We start from the raw sequence: 21,513 nt of genomic DNA on the forward strand, positions 1-21,513 counted from the left end.
CTGAACTTTTTATACTCAAAGGGTATGATTGCTTTGGGGGAGAGTTCTCAAAGTTCTAACCAGTGCAATAATTAAGAGAAAAAAAGTAGGGGTATAACACAAGGAAAGAAATGCACAAAATTATCATTATTTGCAGAAAGTCTGCATTACAAGAAAATCCAAGGGAATCAACAAAAAATACTGAGCTATAATGACAATTTTCACATAGTCAATTACAAAATGTGCAAAGTAAACACCTTTTCTCTTTGCCATCAATAACTAATTTTCAGAAAAGACACAATGGAAAAAATATCCCATTTCCAACAATATATATTAAATATCTAGGGAAAAACCTCCCCAAAAGTGTAGATCAGCAAGGGGAATAAAGAGTAAACGAAAGAACAGACCAGGCTCTTAAATAGAAGACCAATTATTGAAACGACATCAATTTATCCATAATTAACAAGTAAATTTAATACACTTCCAGTAAATACCACAATGGGAGAGTCTCCAAAATTTGGCAAAGTGAGTTAAAAATTCATTTGATGGGGGACAGAGAGACAAGAATATCCTAGACATTAAAAATAATAATAATGATATGGGACTTGTAGCAGATGTAAAATATCTTATAGAGCAACAATAATTAAAACTATACATTAGAACACAAATTGCCCAACTGCTCAGTAGAATGATACAGCAATGCCCAGAATCAGATCAATATAACCAATATTGCAATAGAAAAACATATTTTGAGTATTCAAGATCTTTATAAAAGAAATTTTTAAAAATAGTAAACCCAGTAGTGACCAAAGAAATGCAAGTTAAAACAATAAGATATCATTTCTTAAAATATCAAACTGACTTTTTAGTTTTAACAGTAATGCCTAGTGTTAGCTAGTGCAAGGAAATGAAAGCTTTTATACACTGCTCGTAGAACTGAAAACAGATACAGCCCTTCTGAGAGCAATTTAGCAATAAATATCAGAAGCCTTAATGTGTTTTTTTCTAAGCAAGCCCACTTCTAATACATTAACCAAAACAAATGATGAGAGATATGTTCAAAGATTTATCTATAAAGATGTTTTTCCAGATTTTATAATACCAAAAATTTTGAAACAAACTAAATGTATAACAGTAGGGGGAAAGATTAAATAAATTATGATAAAGCCAAAAGACCTTCAGTAGAACATTTAATAAAATGAAGAAATGTTTAAAAATAAGTGGAAGACAGGCCAAGATGGCATACTATCAAGACGCGGAATTCGCGTCTCCTCACAACTAGGGCACCTACCAGGCACCGGTGGGGGACCACGGACACCTAAGGGGATGGGAGGAACCCCCAGCAACTGGGTAGGACATGGGGTGTGGGGGGAGTGAATCGGGAGGAGAAGTGGAGAAGGGGAAGGGACTGGCGCCCCTGAGGGGCAGCTCGGGGAGGGGAAGGGATCCCACCCCCGAAGGGGGAAACTGGGAACCACTGGGAGGGCAGAGGATCAAAAGGGAGCCGTGGCCAGGTTTCCCTTGCCCACTTAGACCCCCAGGAACCTGTTGAGTTCCCAGGCCTGATCCTCTGCCCACCAAGGCCCCCTCCAGCCCACACGGGTCCTCAGGGAGTGGGAAGGAGGGAAGGGGGAGCAAAAGCAAAGGCTGGACCAGGACTGGCATGACTGAGGGGTGGCTGGGGTAGGGAAGAAGTCCCTACACCCAGCAGGACCCGCCCACGGTTAGGGGTCCAGTGGTGATGGGGGAGACAGTGAGGGAGGGGTGAGAAGGAACAGAAGGGAACGGGCCAGTGCTTTCCCTGTCCACTTAGGCACCGGGAAGCCTGTTGGGCTCCCAGGCCTAATCCTCTGCCCTCGGACCCTCCCTCCTGCCTCGAAGAACCCAAGCCCCGCACCTACACCCACACCCAGGTCCCCGTCTCCATACTCGGAGACCCCCTCCAATGAGCTGGGCCTGAATCCCACCCACACACCCTCACTCAGGGCCCTACCTCCAAACTCCCGAACTCCACACTCCAGAAGCCCTCCTTTCCACATGCTGCCTCTCCCCTTCTGCGCAGGTCCTAAGCAGAGGCCCCGCCCACACTTGAACGTCACCCCGCCTAGGCCCCGTCCCACCCTAAACCCCACCCCTGCCTAAGTTCCACCCCTCACCTAACCTCCGCCCCTATAGCCAAGGCCTTTTTTCTTTTTTCCTCTTTTAGATTGGGGTTCTGTTTTACCTTGTTGATTCGCTGTTGTTGATTCTTTTATATTTTTATTTTTCCTAATCTTTTATTTTTCTAATTTTATTTTATTCTTTATACTTTGTTAGTGATCTCTCCTTTTGGCTTGTTCCCCCACCCCTTTTTATCTTTTTTTTGTTGTGGTTTTCTTTTACCTTCTTGCAGTTGTTTCAATTATAGTTTTATTTTACCTAACATATTTTTTATCTTTCTAATTTTATTTTGTTTTCTATTCTTTGATACTGTACTGCTCCTTTTTTTCTTTCTTTCCCCCCTTTTTTTTTTTTTACTGTGCTACAAAGCTTGCGGGATCTTGGTTCCCAGGCTAGAGGTCGGGCCTGAGCTCCTGTGGTGGGAGCTCCGAGTCCAAACCCCTGGACTAACAGAGAACCTCAGACCCCAGGGAATATCAATCGGAGGGAGGCCTCCTGGAGGTCCTCATCTCAGCACCAAGACCCAGCTCTATCCAACTGCCTGCAAATTCTAGTGCTGGATGTATCAGGCCAAACCACCAGTAAGACAGGAATACAGCACCACCCATCAAAAAAAAAAAAAAGAGAAACGACAAAAAAAATATGTTACAGAAGAAGGAGCAAGGTAAAAACCTACCTAAACCCACCTTAACCTACCTAAAAGATCAAATAAATGAAGATGAAATAGGCAACCTACCTGAAAAAGAATTCAGACTAATTACAGTAAAGATGATCCAAAATCTCGGAAACAGAATGGAGAAAATACAAGAAACATTTAACAAGGATCTAGAAGAACTAAAGAGCAAACAAACAGTGATGAACAACACAATTACTGAAACTAAAAATACTCTAGAAGGAATCAATAATGGAATAACTGAGGCAGAAGAACAGATAAGTGAGACGGAAGATAAAATGGTGGAAATAACTGCCACGGAGCAGAATAAAGAAAAAACAACAAAAAGAATTGAGGACAGTCTCAGAGACCTCTGGGACAACATTAAACGCACCAACGTTCGAATTATAGGGGTCCCAGAAGAAGAAGAGAAAAAGAAAGGGACTGAGAAAATATCTGAATAAATTATAGTTGAAAACTTCCCCAATATAGGAAAGGAACTAGTCAATCAAGACCAGGAAGCACAGAGAGTCACATACAGGATAAATCCAAAGAGAAACATGCCAAGACACATAATAATCAAACTATCAAAAATTAAATACAAAGAAAAAATACTAAAAGCAGCAAGGGAAAAGCAACAAATAGCATACAATGGAATCCCCATAAGGTTAACAGCTGATCTTTCAGCAGAAACTCTGCAAGCCAGAAGGGAGTGGGAGGACATATTTAAAGTGATGAAAGGGAAAAGCCTACAACCAAGATTACTCTACCCAGCAAGGATCTCATTCATATTCGACGGAGAAATTAAAACTTTTACAGATAAGCAAAAGTTAAGACAATTCATCACCACCAAACCAGCTTTACAACAAATGCTAAAGGAACTTCTCTAGGCAGGAAACACAAGAGAAGGAAAAGACCTACAAAACCAAACCCAAAACAATTAAGAAAATGGTAATAGGAACATACATACTGATATTTACCTTAAATGTAAATGGATTAAATGCTCCCACCAAAAGACACAGACTGGCTGAATGGATACAAAAACAAGACTCATATATATGCTGTCTACAAGGGACCCACTTCAGACCTAGGGACACATACAGACTGAAAGGGAGGGAATGGAAAAAGATATTCCATGCAAATGGAAACCAGAAGAAAGTTGGAGTAGCAATTCTCATATCAGACAAAATAGACTTTAAAATAAAGACTATTACAAGAGATAAAGAAGGACACTACATAATGATCAAGGGATCAATCCAAGAAGAAGATATAACAATTGTAAATATTTATGCACCCAACATAGGAGCACCTCAATACATAAGGTAAATGCTAACAGCCATAAAAGGGGAAATTGACAGTAACACAATCATAGTAGGGGACTTTAACACCCCACTTTCACCAATGGACAGATCATCCAAAATGAAAATAAATAAGGAAACACAAGCTTTAAATGACACATTAGACAAGATGGATTTAATTGATATTTATAGGACATTCCATCCAAAAACAACAGAATACACTTTCTTCTCCAGTGCTCATGGAACATTCTCCAGGATAGATCATACCTTGGGTCACAAATCAAGCCTTAGTGAATTTAAGAAAACTGAAATCGTATCAGGTATCTTTTCCGACCACAATGCTATAAGACTAGATATCAATTACAGGAAAAAATCTGTAAAAAATACAAACACATGGAGGCTAAACAATACACTACTAAATAACCAAGAGATCACTGAAGAAATCAAAGAGGAAATCAAAAAATACCTAGAAACAAATGACAATGAAAACACGACGGCCCAAAACCTATGGGATGCAGCAAAAGCAGTTCTAAGAGGGAAGTTTATAGCAACACAATCCTACCTCAGGAAACAAGAAAAGTCTCAAATAAAAAACCTAACCTTACACCTAAAGCAATGAGAGAAAGAAGAACAAAAAAACCCCAAAGTTAGCAGAAGGAAAGGAATCATAAAGATCAAATCAGAAATAAATGAAAAAGAAATGAAGGAAACAATAGCAAAGATCAATAAAACTAAAAGATGGTTCTTTGAGAAGATAAACAAAATTGATAAACCATTAGCCAGACTCGTCAAGAAAAAAAGGGAGAAGACTCAAATCAATAGAATTAGAAATGAAAAAGGAGAAGTAACAACTGACACTGCAGAAATACAAAGAATTATGAGAGATTACTACAAGCAACTCTATGCCAATAAAATGGACAACCTGGAAGAAATGGACAAATTCTTAGAAAAGCACAACCTTCCAACACTGAACCAGGAAGAAATATAAATATAAACAGACCAATCACAAGCACTGAAATTGAAACTGTGATTAAAAATCTTCCAACAGGGGCTTCCCTGGTGGCGCAGTGGTTGAGAGTCTGCCTGCTAATGCAGGGGACACGGGTTTGAGCCCTGGTCTGGGAAGATCCCACATGCCGCGGAGCAACTAGGCCCGTGAGCCACATCTACTGAGCCTGCGCGTCTGGAGCCTGTGCTCCACAACAAGAGAGGCCACGATAGTGAGAGGCCCGCACACCGCGATGAAGAGTGGCCCCCGCTTGCCGCAACTAGAGAAAGCCCTAGCACAGAAACGAAGACCCAACATAGCAATCAATCAAACAATCAATCAATCTTAAAAAAAAAAAAAAGAAAATCTTCCAACAAACAAAAGCCCAGGACCAGATGGCTTCACAGGTGAATTCTATCAAACACTTAGAGAAGAGCTAACACCTATCCTTCTCAAACTCTTCCAAAATATAGCAGAGGGAGGAACACTCCCAAACTCATTCTACGAGGCCACCATCACCCTGATACCAAAAGAAGATAAAGATGTCACAAAAAAAGAAAACTACAGGCCAATATCACTGATGAACATAGATACAGCAATCCTCAACAAAATACTATCAAACAGAATCCAACAGCACATTAAAAGGATCATACACCATGATCAAGTGGGGTTTATCCCAGGAATGCAAGGATTCTTCAATATAGGCAAACCAATCAATATGAAACACCATATTAACAAAGTGAAAGATAAAAACCATATGATAATCTCAATAGATGCAGAAAAAGCTTTCGACAAAATTCAACACCCATTTATGATAAAAGCCCTGCAGAAAGTAGGCATGAGGGAACTTTCCTCAACATAATAAAGGCCATATATGACAAACCCACAGCCAACATTGTCCTCAATGGTGAAAAACTGAAACCATTTCCACTAAGATCAGGAACAAGACAAGGTTGCCCACTCTCACCACTATTATTCAACATGGTTTTGGAAGTTTTAGCCACAGCAATCAGAGAAGAAAAAGAAATAAAAGGAATCCAAATCAGAAAAGGAGTAAAACTGTCACTGTTTACAGATGACATGATACTATACATACAGAATGCTAAAGATACTACCAGAAAACTACCAGAGCTAATCAATGAATTTGGTAAAGTAGCAGGATACAAAATTAATGCACAGAAATCTCTTGCACTCCTATACACTACTGATGAAAAATCTGAAAAAGAAATTAAGGAAACACTCCCATTTACCACTGCAACAAAATGAATAAAATACCTAGGAATAAACCTACCTAAGGAGACAAAAGACCTGTATGCAGAAAACTGTAAGACACTGAGGAAAGAAATTAAAGATGATACAAACAGATGGAGAGATATACTATGCTCTTGGGTTGGAAGAATCAACATTGTGAAAATGACTATACTATCCAAAGCAATCTACAGATTCAATGCAATCCCTATCAAACTACCAATGGCATTTTTCACAGAACTAGAACAATAAATTTCACAATTTGTATGGAAACACAAAAGACCCCGAATAGCCAAAACAATCTTGAGAAAGAAAAACGGAGCTGGAGGAAATCAGGCTCCCGGACTTCAGACTATCCTACAAAGCTACAACAATCAAGATGGTATGGTACTGGCACAAAAACAGAAACATAGATCAATGGAACAGGATAGAAAGCCCAGAGGTAAACCCACGCACACATAGTCACCTTATCTTTGATAAAGGAGGCAAGCATATACAGTGGAGAAAAGACAGCCTCTTCAATAAGTGGTGCTGGGAAAACTGGACAGCTACATGTAAAAGAATGAAATTAGAACACTCCCTAACACCATACACAAAAATAAACCCAAAATGGATTAGAGACCTAAATGTAAGGCCAGACACTATCAAACTCTTAGAGGAAAACATAGGCAGAACACTCTATGACATAAATCACAGCAAGATCCTTTCTGACCCAGCTCCTAGAGAAATGGAAATAAAAACACAAATAAACAAATGGGACCTAATGAAACTTAAAAGCTTTTGCACAGCAAAGGAAACCATAAACAAGACCAAAAGACAACCCTCAGAATGGGAGAAAATATTTGCAAATGAAGCAACTGACAAAGGATTAATCTCCAAGATTTACAAGCAGCTCATGCAGCTCAATAACAAAAAAACAAACAACCCCATCCAAAAATGGGCAGAAGACCTAAATAGACATTTCTCCAAAGAAGACATACAGATTGCCAACACATGAAAGAATGCTCAACATCATTAATCATTAGAGAAATGCAAATCAAAACTACAATGAGAGGGAGGGGGTCTGGGCAAGATGGCGGAAGAGTAAGATGCGGAGATCACCTTCCTCCCCACAGATACATCAGAAATACATCTACACAAGGAACTGCTCCTATAGAACACCCACTGAACGCTGGCAGAAGACGTCAGACCTCCCAAAAGGCAAGAAACTCCCCACATACCTGGGTAGGGCAAAAGAAAAAAGAAATAACAAAGACAAAAGAATAGGGGCGGGACCTGCATCAGTGGGAGGGAGCTGTGGAGGAAAGGTTTCCACACACTAGGAAGCCCCTTCGTGGGCGGAGACTGCGGGTGGCAGACGGGGGAAGCTTCAGAGCCACGGAGGAGAGCGCAGACATAGGGGTGCGGAGGGCAAAGCGAAGAGATTCCCACACAGAGGATCGGTGCTGAGCAGCACTCACCAGCCCGAGAGGCTTGTCTGCTCAGCCGCCGGGGCGGGCGGGGGCTGGGAGCTGAGGCTCGGGCTTCGGAAGTCGGATCCCAGGGAGAGGACTGGGGTTGGCTGCGTGAACACAGCCTGAAGGGGTTAGTGCACCACAGCTAGCCGGGAGGGAGTCCGGGAAAAGGTCTGGAGCTGTCGAACAGGCAAGAGACTTTTTCTTGCCTCTTTGTTTCCTGGTGCGCGAGGAGAGGGGATTCAGAGTGCCGCCTAAACGAGCTCCAGAGATGGGCACGAGCTGCGGCTATCAGCGCGGACCCCAGAGATGGGCATGAGACGCTAAGGCTGCTGCTCCCGCCACCAAGAAGCCTGTGTGGAAGCACAGGTCACTATCCACACCGCCCCGCCCGGGAGCCTGTGCAGCCCGCCACTGCCAGGGTCCCGTGATCCAGGGACAACTTCCCCGGGAGGACGCACGGCGCACCTCAGGCTGCTGCAACGTCACGCCGGCCTCTGCCGCTGCAAGCTCACCCCGCATCCGTACCCCTCCCTCCCTCCAGCCTGAGTGAGCCAGAGCCCCCGAAGCAGCTGCTCCTTTAACCCCGTCCTGTGTGAGCCACGAACAGACGCCCTCAGGCGACCTACACGCAGAGGTGAGTCCAAATCCAAAGCTGAACCCCGAGAGCTGTACGAACAAAGAAGAGAAAGGGAAATTTCTCCCAGCAGCCTCAGAAGCAGCGGATTAAAGCTCCACAAACAACTTGATGTACCTGCATCTGTTGAATACCTGAATAGACAACGAATCATCCCAAATTCAGGAGGTGGACTTTGGGAGCAGGATATATTATTTTTTCCCCTTTTCCTCTTTTTGTGAGTGTATATGTGTATGCTTCTGGGTGAGATTTTGTCACTATAGCTTTGCTTTCACCATTTGTCCTAGGGTTCGGTCCATCCGTTTTTTGTTTTTTTTTTTTACTTAAAGAAAATTTTTTTTCTTAATAAATTTTTTCTTAATAATTTTATTTTTTATTTTAAAAAATTAAAAATTTTTTTCTTAATAAATTTTTTCTCAATAATTTTTTTCTTATTTTTTATTATAATAGCTTTATTTTATTTTATCTTACTTTATGTTATTTTATTTTATTTTATCCTCTTTCTTTCTTTCTTTCTATTTTTTCTCCCTCTTATTCTGAGCCGTGTGGATGAAAGGCTCTTGGTGCTCCAGCCAGGCATCAGGGCTGTGCCTCTGAGGTGGGAGAGCCAACTTCAGGACACTGGTCCACAAGAGACCTCCCAGTTCCACGTAATACCAAACGGCAAAAATCTCTCAGAGATCTCCATCTCAACATCAAGACCCAGCTTCATTCAACAATCAGCAAGCTACAGTGCTGGACACCCTATGCCAAACAACTAGCAAGACAGGAACACAGCCCCATCCATTAGCAGAGAGGCTGCCTAAAATCATAATAAGGCCACAGACACCCCAACACACCACCAGACGTGGACCTGCCCACCAGAAAGACAAAATCCAGCCTCATCCACCAGAACACAGGCACTAGTCCCCTCCACCAGGAAGCCTACACAACCCACTGAACCAACCTTGGCCACTGGGGACACATACCAAAAACAACAGGAACTACAAACCTGCAGCCTGTGAAAAGGAGACCCCAAACACAGTAAGATAAGCAAAATGAGAAGAAAAAAAAACACACAGCAGATGAAGGAGCAGGGTCAAAACACACCAGACCTAACAAATGAAGAGGAAATAGGCAGTCTACCTGAAAAAGAATTCAGAATAATGATAGTAAAGATGATCCAAAATCTTGGAAATAGAATAGACAAAATGCAAAAAACATTAACAAGGACCTAGAAGAACTAAAGAGGAACCAAGCAACGATGAAAAACATAATAAATGAAATTAAAAATACTCTAGATGGGATCAATAGCAGAATAACTGAGGCAGAAGAATGGGTAAGTGACCTGGAAGATAAAATAGTGGAAATAACTACTGCAGACCAGAAGAAAGAAAAAAGAATGAAAAGAACTGAGGACAGTCTCAGAGACCTCTGGGACAACATTAAATGCACCAACATTCGAATTATAGGGGTCCCAGAAGAAGAAGAGAAAAAGAAAGGGACTGAGAAAATATTTGAAGAGATTATAGTTGAAAACTTCCCTAATATGGGAAAGGAAATAGTTAATCAAGTCCTGGAAGCACAGAGAGTCCCATAACAGGATAAATCCAAGGAGAAACACGCCAAGACACATATTAATCAAACTCTCAAAAATTAAATATAAAGAAAACATATTAAAAGCAGCAAGGGAAAAACAACAAATAACACACAAGGGAATCCCCATAAGGTTAACAGCTGATCTTTCAGCAGAAACTCTGCAAGCCAGAAGGGAGTGGCAGGATATACTTAAAGTGATGAAGGAGAAAAACCTACAACCAAGATTACTCTACCCAGCAAGGATCTCATTCAGATTTGATGGAGAAATTAAAACCTTTACAGACAAACAAAAGCTGAGAGAGTTTAGCACCACCAAACCAGCTTTACAACAAATGCTAAAGGAACTTCTCTAGGCAAGAAACACAAGAGAAGGAAAACACCTACAATAACAAACCCAAAACGTTTAAGAAAATGGGAATAGGAACATACATATCGATAATTACCTTAAATGTAAATGGATTAAATGCTCCCACCAAAAGACACAGACTGGCTGAATGGATACAAAAACAAGACCCGTATATACGCTGTCTACAAGAGACCCACTTCAGACCCAGGGACACATACAGACTGAAAGTGAGGGAATGGAAAAAGATATTCCATGCAAATGGAAATCAAAAGAAAGCTGGAGTAGCAATTCTCGTATCAGACAAAATAGACTTTAAAATAAAGACTATTATAAGAGACAAAGAAGGACACTATATAATGATCAAGGGATCGATCCAAGAAGAAGGTATAACAATTGTAAATATTTATGCACCCAACATAGGAGCACCTCAATACATAAGGCAAATACTAACAGCCATAAAAGGGGAAATCGACAGTAACACAATCATAGTAGGGGACTTTAACACCCCACTTTCACCAATGGACAGATCATCCAAAATGAAAATAAATAAGGAAACACAAGCTTTAAATGATACATTAAACATGATGGAATTAATTGATATTTATAGGACATTCCACCCAAAAACAACAGAATACACATTTTTCTCAAATGCTCATGGAACATTCTCCAGGATAGATCATATCTTGGGTCACAAATCAAGCCTTGGTAAATTTAAGAAAATTGAAATCGTATCAAGTATCTTTTCCGACCACAACGCTATGAGACTGGATATCAATTACAGGAAAAGATCTGTAAAAAATACAAACACATGGAGGCTAAACAATACACTACTTAATAACGAAGTGATCACTGAAGAAATCAAAGGGGAAATCAAAACATACCTAGAAACAAATGACAATGGAGACACGACGACCCAAAACCTATGGGATGCAGCAAAAGCAGTTCTAAGAGCGAAGTTTATAGCAATACAAGCCTACCTCAAGAAACAGGAAGCATCTCGAATAAACAACCTAACCTTGCACCTAAAGCAATTAGAGAAAGAAGAACAAAAAAACCCCAAAGCTAGCAGAAGGAAAGAAATCATAAAGATCAGGTCAGAAATAAATGAAAAAGAAATGAAGGAAACAATAGCAAAAATCAATGAAACTAAAAGCTGGTTCTTTGAGAAGATAAACAAAATTGATAAACCATTAGCCACACTCATCAAGAGAAAAAGGGAGAAGACTCAAATCAATAGAATTAGAAATGAAAAAGGAGAAGTAACCACTGACACTGCAGAAATACAAAGGATCATGAGAGATTACTACAAGCAACTCTATGCCAATAAAATGGACAACCTGGAAGAAATGGACAGATTCTTAGAAATGCACAACCTGCCGAGACTGAACCAGGAAGAAATAGAAAATATGAGCAGACCAATCACAAGCACTGAAATTGAAACTGTGATTAAAAATCTTCCTACACACAAAAGCCCAGGACCAGATGGCTTCACAGGCGAATTCTATCAAACATTTAGAGAAGAGCTAACACCTATCCTTCTCAAACTCTTCCAAAATATTGCAGAGGGAGGAACACTCCCCAACTCACTCTACGAGGCCACCATCACCCTGATACCAAAACCAGACAAAGATGTCACAAAGAAAGAAAACTACAGGCCAATATCACTGATGAACATAGATGCAAAAATCCTCAACAAAATACTAGCCAACAGAATCCAACAGCACATTAAAAGGACTATACACCATGATCAAGTGGGGTTTATTCCAGGAATGCAAGGATTCTTCAATATACGCAAATCAATCAACGTGATACATCATATTAACAAATTGAAGGAGAAAAAGCATATGATCATCTCAATAGATGCAGAGAAAGCTTTCGACAAAATTCAACACCCATTTATGATAAAAGCCCTGCAGAAAGTAGGCATAGAGGGAACTTTCCTCAACATAATAAAGGCCATATATGACAAACCCACAGCCAACATTGTCCTCAATGGTGAAAAACTGAAACCATTTCCACTAAGATCAGGAACAAGACAAGGTTGCCCACTCTCACCGCTATTATTCAACATAGTTTTGGAAGTGTTAGCCACAGCAATCAGAGAAGAAAAAGAAATAAACGGAATCCAAATCGGAAAAGAAGAAGTAAAGCTGTCACTGTTTGCAGATGACATGATACTATACACAGAGAATCCTAAAGATGCTACCAGAAAACTACTAGAGCTAATCAATGAATTTGGTAAAGTAGCAGGATACAAAATTAATGCACAGAAATCTCTTGCATTCCTATACACTAATGATGAAAAATCTGAAAGTGAAATTAAGAAAACACTCCTGTTTACCATTGCAACAAAAAGAATAAAATATCTAGGAATAAACCTACCTAAGGAGACAAAAGACCTGTACGCAGAAAATTATAGGACACTGATGAAAGAAATTAAAGATGATACAAATAGATGGAGAGATATACCATGTTCTTGGATTGGAAGAATCAACATTGTGAAAATGACTCTGCTACCCAAAGCAAACTACAGATTCAATGCAATCCCTATCAAACTACCACTGGCATTTTTCACAGAACTAGAACAATAAATTTCACAATTTGTATGGAAACACAAAAGACCCCGAATAGCCAAAGCAATCTTGAGAACGAAAAATGGAGCTGGAGGAATCAGGCTCCCTGACTTCAGACTATATTACAAAGCTACAGTAATCAAGACAGTTTGGTACTGGCACAAAAACAGAAATATAGATCAATGGAACAGGATAGAAAGCCCAGAGATAAGCCCACGCACATATGGTCACCTTATCTTTGATAAAGGAGGCAAGCATATACAGTGGAGAAAAGACAGCCTCTTCAATAAGTGGTGCTGGGAAAATTGGACAGGTACATGTAAAAGTATGAAATTAGAACACTCCCTGACACCATACACAAAAATAAACTCAAAATGGATTAAAGACCTAAGTGTAAGGCCAGACACTATCAAACTCTTAGAGGAAAACATAGGCAGAACACTCTATGACATAAATCACAGCAAGATCCTTTTTGACCCAGCTCCTAGAGAAATGGAAATAAAAACACAAATAAACAAATGGGACCTAATGAAACTTAAAAGCTTTTGCACAGCAAAGGAAACCATAAACAAGACCAAAAGACAACCCTCAGAATGGGAGAAAATATTTGCAAATGAAGCAACTGACAAAGGATTAATCTCCAAGATTTACAAGCAGCTCATGCAGCTCAATAACAAAAAAACAAACAACCCAATCCAAAAATGGGCAGAAGACCTAAATAGACATTTCTCCAAAGAAGATATACAGATTGCCAACAGACACATGAAAGAATGCTCAACATCATTAATCATTAGAGAAATGCAAATCAAAACTACAATGAGGTATCATCTCACACCGGTCAGATTGGCCATCATCAAAAAATCTAGAAACAATAAATGCTGTAGAGGGTGTGGAGAAAAGGGAACACTCTTGCACTGTTGGTGGGAATGTAAATGGATACAGCCACTATGGAGAACAGTATGGAGGTTCCTTAAAAAACTAAAAATAGAACTACCATATGACCCAGCAATTGAACTACTGGGCATATACCCTGAGAAAACCATAATTCAAAAAGAGTCATGTCCCAAAATGTTCACTGCAGCTCTATGTACAATAGCCAGGACATGGAAGCAACCTAAGTGTCCATCGACAGATGAATGGATAAAGAAGATGTGGCACATATATACAATAGAATATTACTCAGCCATAAAAAGAAATGAAATTGAGTTATTTGTAGTGAGTTGGATGGAGTTAGAGTCTGTCATACAGAGTGAATTAAGTCAGAAAGAGAAAAACAAATACCGTATGCTAACACATATATATGGAATCTAAAAAAAAAAAAAGAAAGAAAATGGTTCGAAGAACCTAGGGGCAAGACGGGAATAAAGATGCAGACCTACTAAAGAATGGACTTGAGGATATGGGGAGGGGGAAGGGTAAGCTGGGACAAAGTGAGAGAGTGGCATGGACACATATACACTACCAAACGTAAAATAGATAGCTAGTGGGAAGCAGCCGCATAGCACAGGGAGATCAGCTCGGTGCTTTGTGACCACCTAGAGGGGTGGGATAGGGAGGGGTGGGATAGGGAGGGTGGGAGGGAGGGAGATGCAAGAGGGAAGAGATATGGGGACATATGTATATGTATAACTGATTCACTTTGTTATAAAGCAGAAACTGACACACCATTGTAAAGCAATTATACTCTAATAAAAATGTTAAAAAATAAAAAAAATAAAAAAAAATAAAAACCTACAAACAATAAATGCTGGAGAAGGTGTGGAGAAAAGGGAACCCTCTTGCACTGTTGGTGGGAATGTAAATTGATACAGTCACTATGGAAAATAGTGTGGAGGTTCCTTAAAAAACTAGAAATAGAACTACCATATGACCCTGCAATCCCACTACTGGGCATATGCCCTGAGAAAACCATAATTCAAAAAGAGTCATGTCCCACAATGTTCATTGCAGCACTATTTACAAGAGCCAGGACATGGAAGCAACCTAAGTGTCCATCGACAGATGAATGGATAAAGAAGATGTGGCACATATATACAATGGAATATTACTCAGCCATAAAACGAAACGAAATTGAGTTATTTTTAGTGAGGTGGATGGACCTAGAGTCTGTCACACAGAGTGAAGTAAATCAGAAAGAGATAAACAAATACCATATGCTAACACATATATATGGAATCTAAAAAAAAAAAAAAAGGTGAACCTAGGGGCAGGACAGGAATAAAGACACAGATGTAGAGAATGGACTTGAGGACATTGGGAGGGGGAAGGGTAAGCTGGGATGAAGTGAGAGAGTAGCACTGACGTACATACTCTACCAAATGTAAAATAGATAGCTAGTGGGAAGCAGCTGCATGGCACAGGGAGATCAGCTTGGTGCTTTGCGACCACCTAGAAGGGTGGGATAAGGAGGGTGGGAGGGAGATGCAAGAGGGAGGGGATACGGGGATATACATATGCATATAGCTGATTCACTTTCTTATACAGCAGAAACTAACACAATACTATAAAGCAATTATACTCCAATAAAGATGTTAAAAAAAAAATAAGTGGAAAATATGAATGAAAAAACAAGTTAAAACAGTATATAATAGGATTTCAATTCTTGTGTGAATACATATGAACAATTATAACTGCATATATGATCAAAAGATTATACCCAAAATATTAATAGGATGGTAAGCTTACAGTTGGTTATTTTCATGTATTTCTTATGTAATTAGATAAAACTAATAAATATTACCTTTTAAAAAAACCATGGGGACTTCCCTGGTGGCGCAGTGGTTAAGAATCTGCCTGCCAATGCAGGGGACGCGGGTTCGAGCCCTGGACCCGGAAGATCCCACATGCCGCGGGGCAACTGGGCCCGTGCACCACAACTACTGAGCCCACGTGCCACACTGCTGAAGCCTGTGCACCTAGAGCCCATGCTCCACAACAAGAGAAGTCACCGCAATGAGAAGCCCGAGCACCGCAATGAAGAGTAGTCCCCACTTGCTGCAGCTAGAGAAAGCCTGCGTGCAGCTAGAGAAAGCCTGCGTGCAGCAACGAAGACCCAACGCAGCAAAAATAAATAAATAAATAAATAAAGGTCAAAACTCAACTTTAAAAAAAACCAAGAATCTGTGACTATATATATAATATATATAATAGGATGGTGGAAAATACCTGTTGTTTGCTAAAGGAATGAACTATCTAATCACTCAGCAAAACATGACTTATCTGTTGACCAGGTTTTAGAACCCCATGTGGCAATTTCTACATCTCACTTGGGGGCCAGCTTGATTTCTACCTGTTTCACAAAGCTTCCTCAGCTCTATATCAGTCTCTGTTTCCTCTGGAATTCCAGAATCTTGGCAGCGATTGAGTGTTCTCCTTTTTAATACCTATCACAACCCTATGTCCCTAATTAAAACTCTTTCTAGCTTATCCAATAATCGAGCTAATATATACACCTCAAAGGTTAGGAAAATGGGGTATAAATTCAGCTCTTGACATATTTATAGCTATATATCCCTACACTAAATGGCTCTATCTAGATACTGATGCTGTTTTAGTTCTTAAACCTGGCTCTCACTTCTTAATGCCATCAGTATATCTGCCTCTAGAAATCTGAGCCCTCTTTTCATTCTCTTAACATCAAGAAATCAGATAATCTGGCTTATAAGAAATGTCTGTAAACTAAGAGTAAATAGGTAAAGAGAAAAGTGTTTAGGCAACTCTCTTGAGAAGAAAATTGCCCCAAATTCACCGCTCTTGGAGCTTTCAAAGGCTTTTTTCTGATACCCATGGATGAGAGAGACTTTCTAGGAGTCCAGCTTTCCCAAGGGGAGATTCCAGCATGCCACTGAAGTAAAGGTTTTTTTCTTTCCCAATTCCTTTCTAGTGCCTGACTGTGTTCTAGAGACATGAAGATGCTGGGTCATTTAAATAATATAGTTAATCTCCATAACGTCCTACAGTGACATTCTGAGATGTAAATGTAACTAAACATATTTCCCAACACATAGATTAATTCATAAATTTATTGTTGCCTCTGCTATTAACTTCATTCTTATTTATAATATTATATTACTACTACCATTTATGGAATTCCAGGTACCATGCTAGGTACTTTACATGTATTATTTATAATCCTATCACAACTGTGTATGGAATAAACAGAATCATCATTTTCTGAATAAGAAAGAAGAGGCAAAGAGAAGTTAAATAATAACTTCCCCAAGATCCCCGAGTCAGGAAGAACTGAAGCAGGGATTCAAATCTGGGTCTGTCTCCTACCAAACCCCACCCTCTTTCCACTCTGCAGGCACCATCATGTTGCATCTATTGGATATCAAGTTTCTGAGAATATTTCATTTATCTAGAAAAGACTAGGATGATGTTTCTCTATCATTACGATTCAGGTCTCTCAGTGAGACTTAACATGCTTCTACCACCAGAGTTAAAAATCCACCAAAGAAACAATGTGAAGGATTCACAGCAATAATACTCCATCTCAGATAAAGCATAACGTATGCTTCTTTAATTTAATGAATATGTCATAATGATATAGCTTTTTGCTAATTTTACATATATCCATAGCACATTTGAAGAGAATAAGAACAATGTATCTGACCAAGCTGTTAGATACTGAGGTCAGAGACCATATCTCATTTACCTCTATATCCCCAAGTCCTGTACGTGATAGATGTTCAACACCTCGTTGTTGATGAAAGTTAGAAGCAATGATTATCAACTCCTGAAAGTAATATTTTAAGATACCTAAAACATTTTGAACAGCAAAAAAAGACCCCATGTTTCAAAAAAACTGGTTTTGGTCTGCAGGTAAACTTCCTACCTCTCGATCCTTGAGTTTCATGGCAAGCACCAACTGATGCCTGTGGTTAGTGAGAGCCTCCCGGTAATTTCCTTTGGAGAAGAATGCAGAGCCCAGGTTCCCATGAGCTCGGCATTCTCCTGTCTGGTCACCTGAATTGGGTTTAAAAAAAAAAAAAAGATAAAATTTATCTAAGTTACAGCATTATTTATAATATATAATGGCCATCTTAATTCAAGAGCCACAGATTTACTAGCTAAGATTTCAATTGCCTTTTCTTCTTCTAAAAGACTCTATGTGGGAAGTTATGGTCCTAAAAGTTAAATCTCTGGACAACTGTTATTGATGTTATAACATACAACTGCAGTCAGGGACATAAGTGTTCTGGAAATGAGAGGTCATTGCTTTGTTTCTGAACAACCATCAGCTTGTTGGTTCAGTCACTTTACTCCACACCTACCATAATATGTTGCTTCTTTACAAGTATGCTGATGGTAGACTCACCATATCTCTTCTCTTACTGCAGTCCTGCAAGTCCTTGAATAATCACTGTGATGATTATCATAAACCACATTTTTTTTAAAATGAGGAAACAGCAGCACAGAGAGTAGGCAACTTGCTGAAGGTCACACAGCTAGTTAAGTGGCAGAGCCAGGATTCTAAACTCAGCAGTATGGCTCCACAGTCCACAGTCTTAACCACTGCACTGCACTTTTTCCTCCAACAAAATGATGGTGCATTCTAATGTAGGCAAAAATGAAAATTAAGGTGAAAGATTCACCCACAAATCTATCATTTGAGATATTAAATCTGTGAGCCCGTATCTCTGAGGAGGCAATGAATATATTAATCCATATCTTTTGGCCTTTTGGGAGCTTGATACCGTGTTAAATGAAAAGCCCTAAAGACCTAAGTACTCTAAAACAAAGAATGTTCCCGAGGTACAATCACTTTTCATTGCACATATTACTCCCATTCACGTCAGGTTAATCAGCTTTCTTCAATTCCTTTCTGTACTGAAATAAAGGAGAAAAGCATAACTCTACCTAAGGTCTTGGCTACATCCAAGTCCTGCTGCATGTATCCAGTGCTCTTCTCTGTGTTTCCGAGAGACCAGTAAGCACTGCTCAGCGCAGAGAAAACGGAACCTCTCAGTTTGAGGCTGCAGGTGCCAATCTTCAGAGCGGCTTCTAAGACAACCACAGAGGCCCCATGATGGCCAGCTGTCAGGAGTTCTTGCCCAACCACAGACACGACCACAAAGGGACTCTTGTCCAGTTTCATTTTCTGAAGCTGTTGATAAGTGGGCTCGAGGGAGTCTGAAGAAAAACAAAAGAAAATAAGAGAATGTAGGATTATACACAAAACAATCTTTTCCAATACGCTCTAGAAACAAATGTTTATCATACCTTTTTATGGCCTGTTTCAGGTACAAACTCTTCAACCTTTCGATCTAGCACCACCCTCACTGTCCACTCATTCATACGACTGGGTAACACCAATGTCTTTCCAGTAATTTCCTTACATCACTTTCACATGCATACGCCACACTCGTCCTCTCTTCTGGTCTTTCTTTGATCAGGACCCACCACTTTCCCTGAATGGTTCTCCCTTCTCTGACCTCCTGCCCTCTCAAAATATCACAGGCACATTACTCAAGCCCCACCCCTACTGTATACAGGCAGACCTCAGAGATGCTGTGGGTCTGCTTCCAGACCACTGCAACAGAGCAAATATCACAATAAAGCAAATCACATGAAATTTTTGGTTTCCGTGCATATCAAGAAGAAAAAGGAAATCGTCTGAGTTTACTAAGGTAAGATGAAAGACAAAATTAATGTTTATCTCATTTTATTTTCATATTGTGGAAAGGACACAGATTAGGGGTCAGGAAGCCACAGGGAGATTCTTTCCATTTGAAGCTAGGTTTCAAAGTGGATGACCTCTAAGCTCCTTCTTCCTCCTCTTCTTTTTTTTTTTTAAAAGACTGTAGCAGAGCTAATGACTATAACCTTACAATGAGGTAGCACTTGTAACATTTTTGTTGTTAGCTTTCCTGAAAAACTGTTTCACATTAGTTGTTCCACTGTGCCTATGTGAAAAAAAAAAACTATTGAAAGGTTGGTCTCTTTAAACTGTGAATCTCTCAGCCAACAGTACTGCATTAAAATGTAATTTGTACAATTTATGACTTCAAATCTCCACTTGCCACTAAGGAGCTCTCATCTGAATCAACATTACCACGGAAACCTCGAAACCTACTGGTGCCTAAAGCATTTTTCCCTTCAATCAGATCACTAAACAGAGAACAAAGAACATTTTTACACCTGTCAAGATGCAAGCAGTACACAGTACCAGTAAACGCTTGCTAACCAATAGGGTTAAATACAGGCACAAGAACCCAGGAATTGCTAGAACAGGAAAAGAACAATGCCATACTGAAATAACTGTGAGCAGAATTTTGGTGGTACCCACTGATGGATTTGGCAGCCAGTGATGATCACACATTAGCATCCCACTGGCCAATTAGCAGAAGCAAAAATAACAGAATTTTAGAGCTGAAAAGACCTTGAAAACACCCTTATTTTATTTATTTATTAAATTTATTTATTTTTATTTATTTATTTTTTTGGCTGTGTTGGGTCTTCGTTGCTGTGCGTGGGCTTTCTCTAGTTGTGGTGAGTGGGGGCTACTCTTTGTTGTGGTGTGAGGGTTTCTCACTGCGGTGGCTTCTCTTGTTGCGGAGCACAGGCTCTAGGAGTGCGGGCTTCAGTAGTTGTGGTGTGTGGGCTCAGTAGTTGTGGCTCACGGGCTCTAGAGCACAGGCTCAGTAGTTGTAGCGCACAGGCTTAGTTGCTCCGCGGCATGTGGGATCTTCCCGGACCAGGGCTCGAACCCATGTCCCCTGCATTGGCAGGCGTATTCTTAACCACTGCGCCACCAGGGAAGCCCAACACCGTTATTTTAGAAATGAAGAATCTGAGTATTTAAGTATTGAGTATTCACGCAAGGTCAGATAGCTTGGGACAAAGCCAAGACAAGAACCTATTGCAGGGCTCTAAGTCCAGGCTCTCTGATACCATACCAGGCAAAATTCTTGTTCACATAAGTCAATTCCGGCTGATTTTAAGCAGAGAAGAAATGCACTGAGTGGGTACTGGGAAGGGTGGAAAACCAGGCCTCCAGACCCACAGTCAAAATCATGTCACAAAAGCTTCCTGGTGAAGGCAACATCACCACTGCAAGTAAACACAGGACACTGCAGCTTGTAATTCTGCCTCCACCACTACTAAATGTCACCCTGTGAAAACGGATGTCACTATTGCCACCTGCCACCACTGGAACAAATTCTGTATATCCTTTCTTCTTTCAGCCTTTAGCTCCTAATTCAAAGGTGGAGTCCCAGTTGCAAAGGAGGATGTGAAAATTAGGATCTGATGTTTTCAACTTTTATAGTGGAAGGCAAGGAGGCAGAAGTAAAAGACAGGGAGTTCCCAAAACACAGGAAGAGTGTTCAGACACACATGGCACAAAATGACTGATGGCCAGCAAAGATTCTACTTTTCAGCTGGTGATTTTTTTAACCATTGCAACCATGGCTAAGTTCAAAAAAAGAGTCATCCAATAGAGCCTCTAAAACCACACAATAGTAGAAAGAAGAGAGAACATTACCACAGTTAGAGGACCAAGGAAAACACTTGGAAGATTTTCAAAAGAAAAGGAAATCTTCATTTGTACAAATTTTTACTAAATAAAAATGAAATGGAAGGATTAAGAGGTAAAA

At 40.1% G+C, this 21,513-nt stretch overlaps 1 protein-coding gene across 3 annotated transcripts in view; it reads right to left on the minus strand.

Moving 5' to 3' along the window:
- The window catches only part of TTC28 (tetratricopeptide repeat domain 28), a 594,760-nt gene that overhangs the window by 275,138 nt on the left and 298,109 nt on the right, over positions 1-21,513 (minus strand). For all 3 annotated transcript variants that reach the window (XM_061170303.1, XM_061170302.1, XM_061170304.1), the window contains 2 exons: positions 18,776-19,048; positions 17,751-17,881 (listed from right to left, as the gene is read on the minus strand). In XM_061170303.1, the coding sequence (XP_061026286.1) occupies positions 17,751-17,881; positions 18,776-19,048 (404 nt within the window). The remainder of the gene's footprint in view (positions 1-17,750; positions 17,882-18,775; positions 19,049-21,513) is intronic.

This window comes from Eubalaena glacialis, chromosome 15, assembly GCF_028564815.1.
Source record: "Eubalaena glacialis isolate mEubGla1 chromosome 15, mEubGla1.1.hap2.+ XY, whole genome shotgun sequence".
Classification (NCBI taxonomy): Eukaryota; Metazoa; Chordata; class Mammalia; order Artiodactyla; family Balaenidae; genus Eubalaena; species Eubalaena glacialis.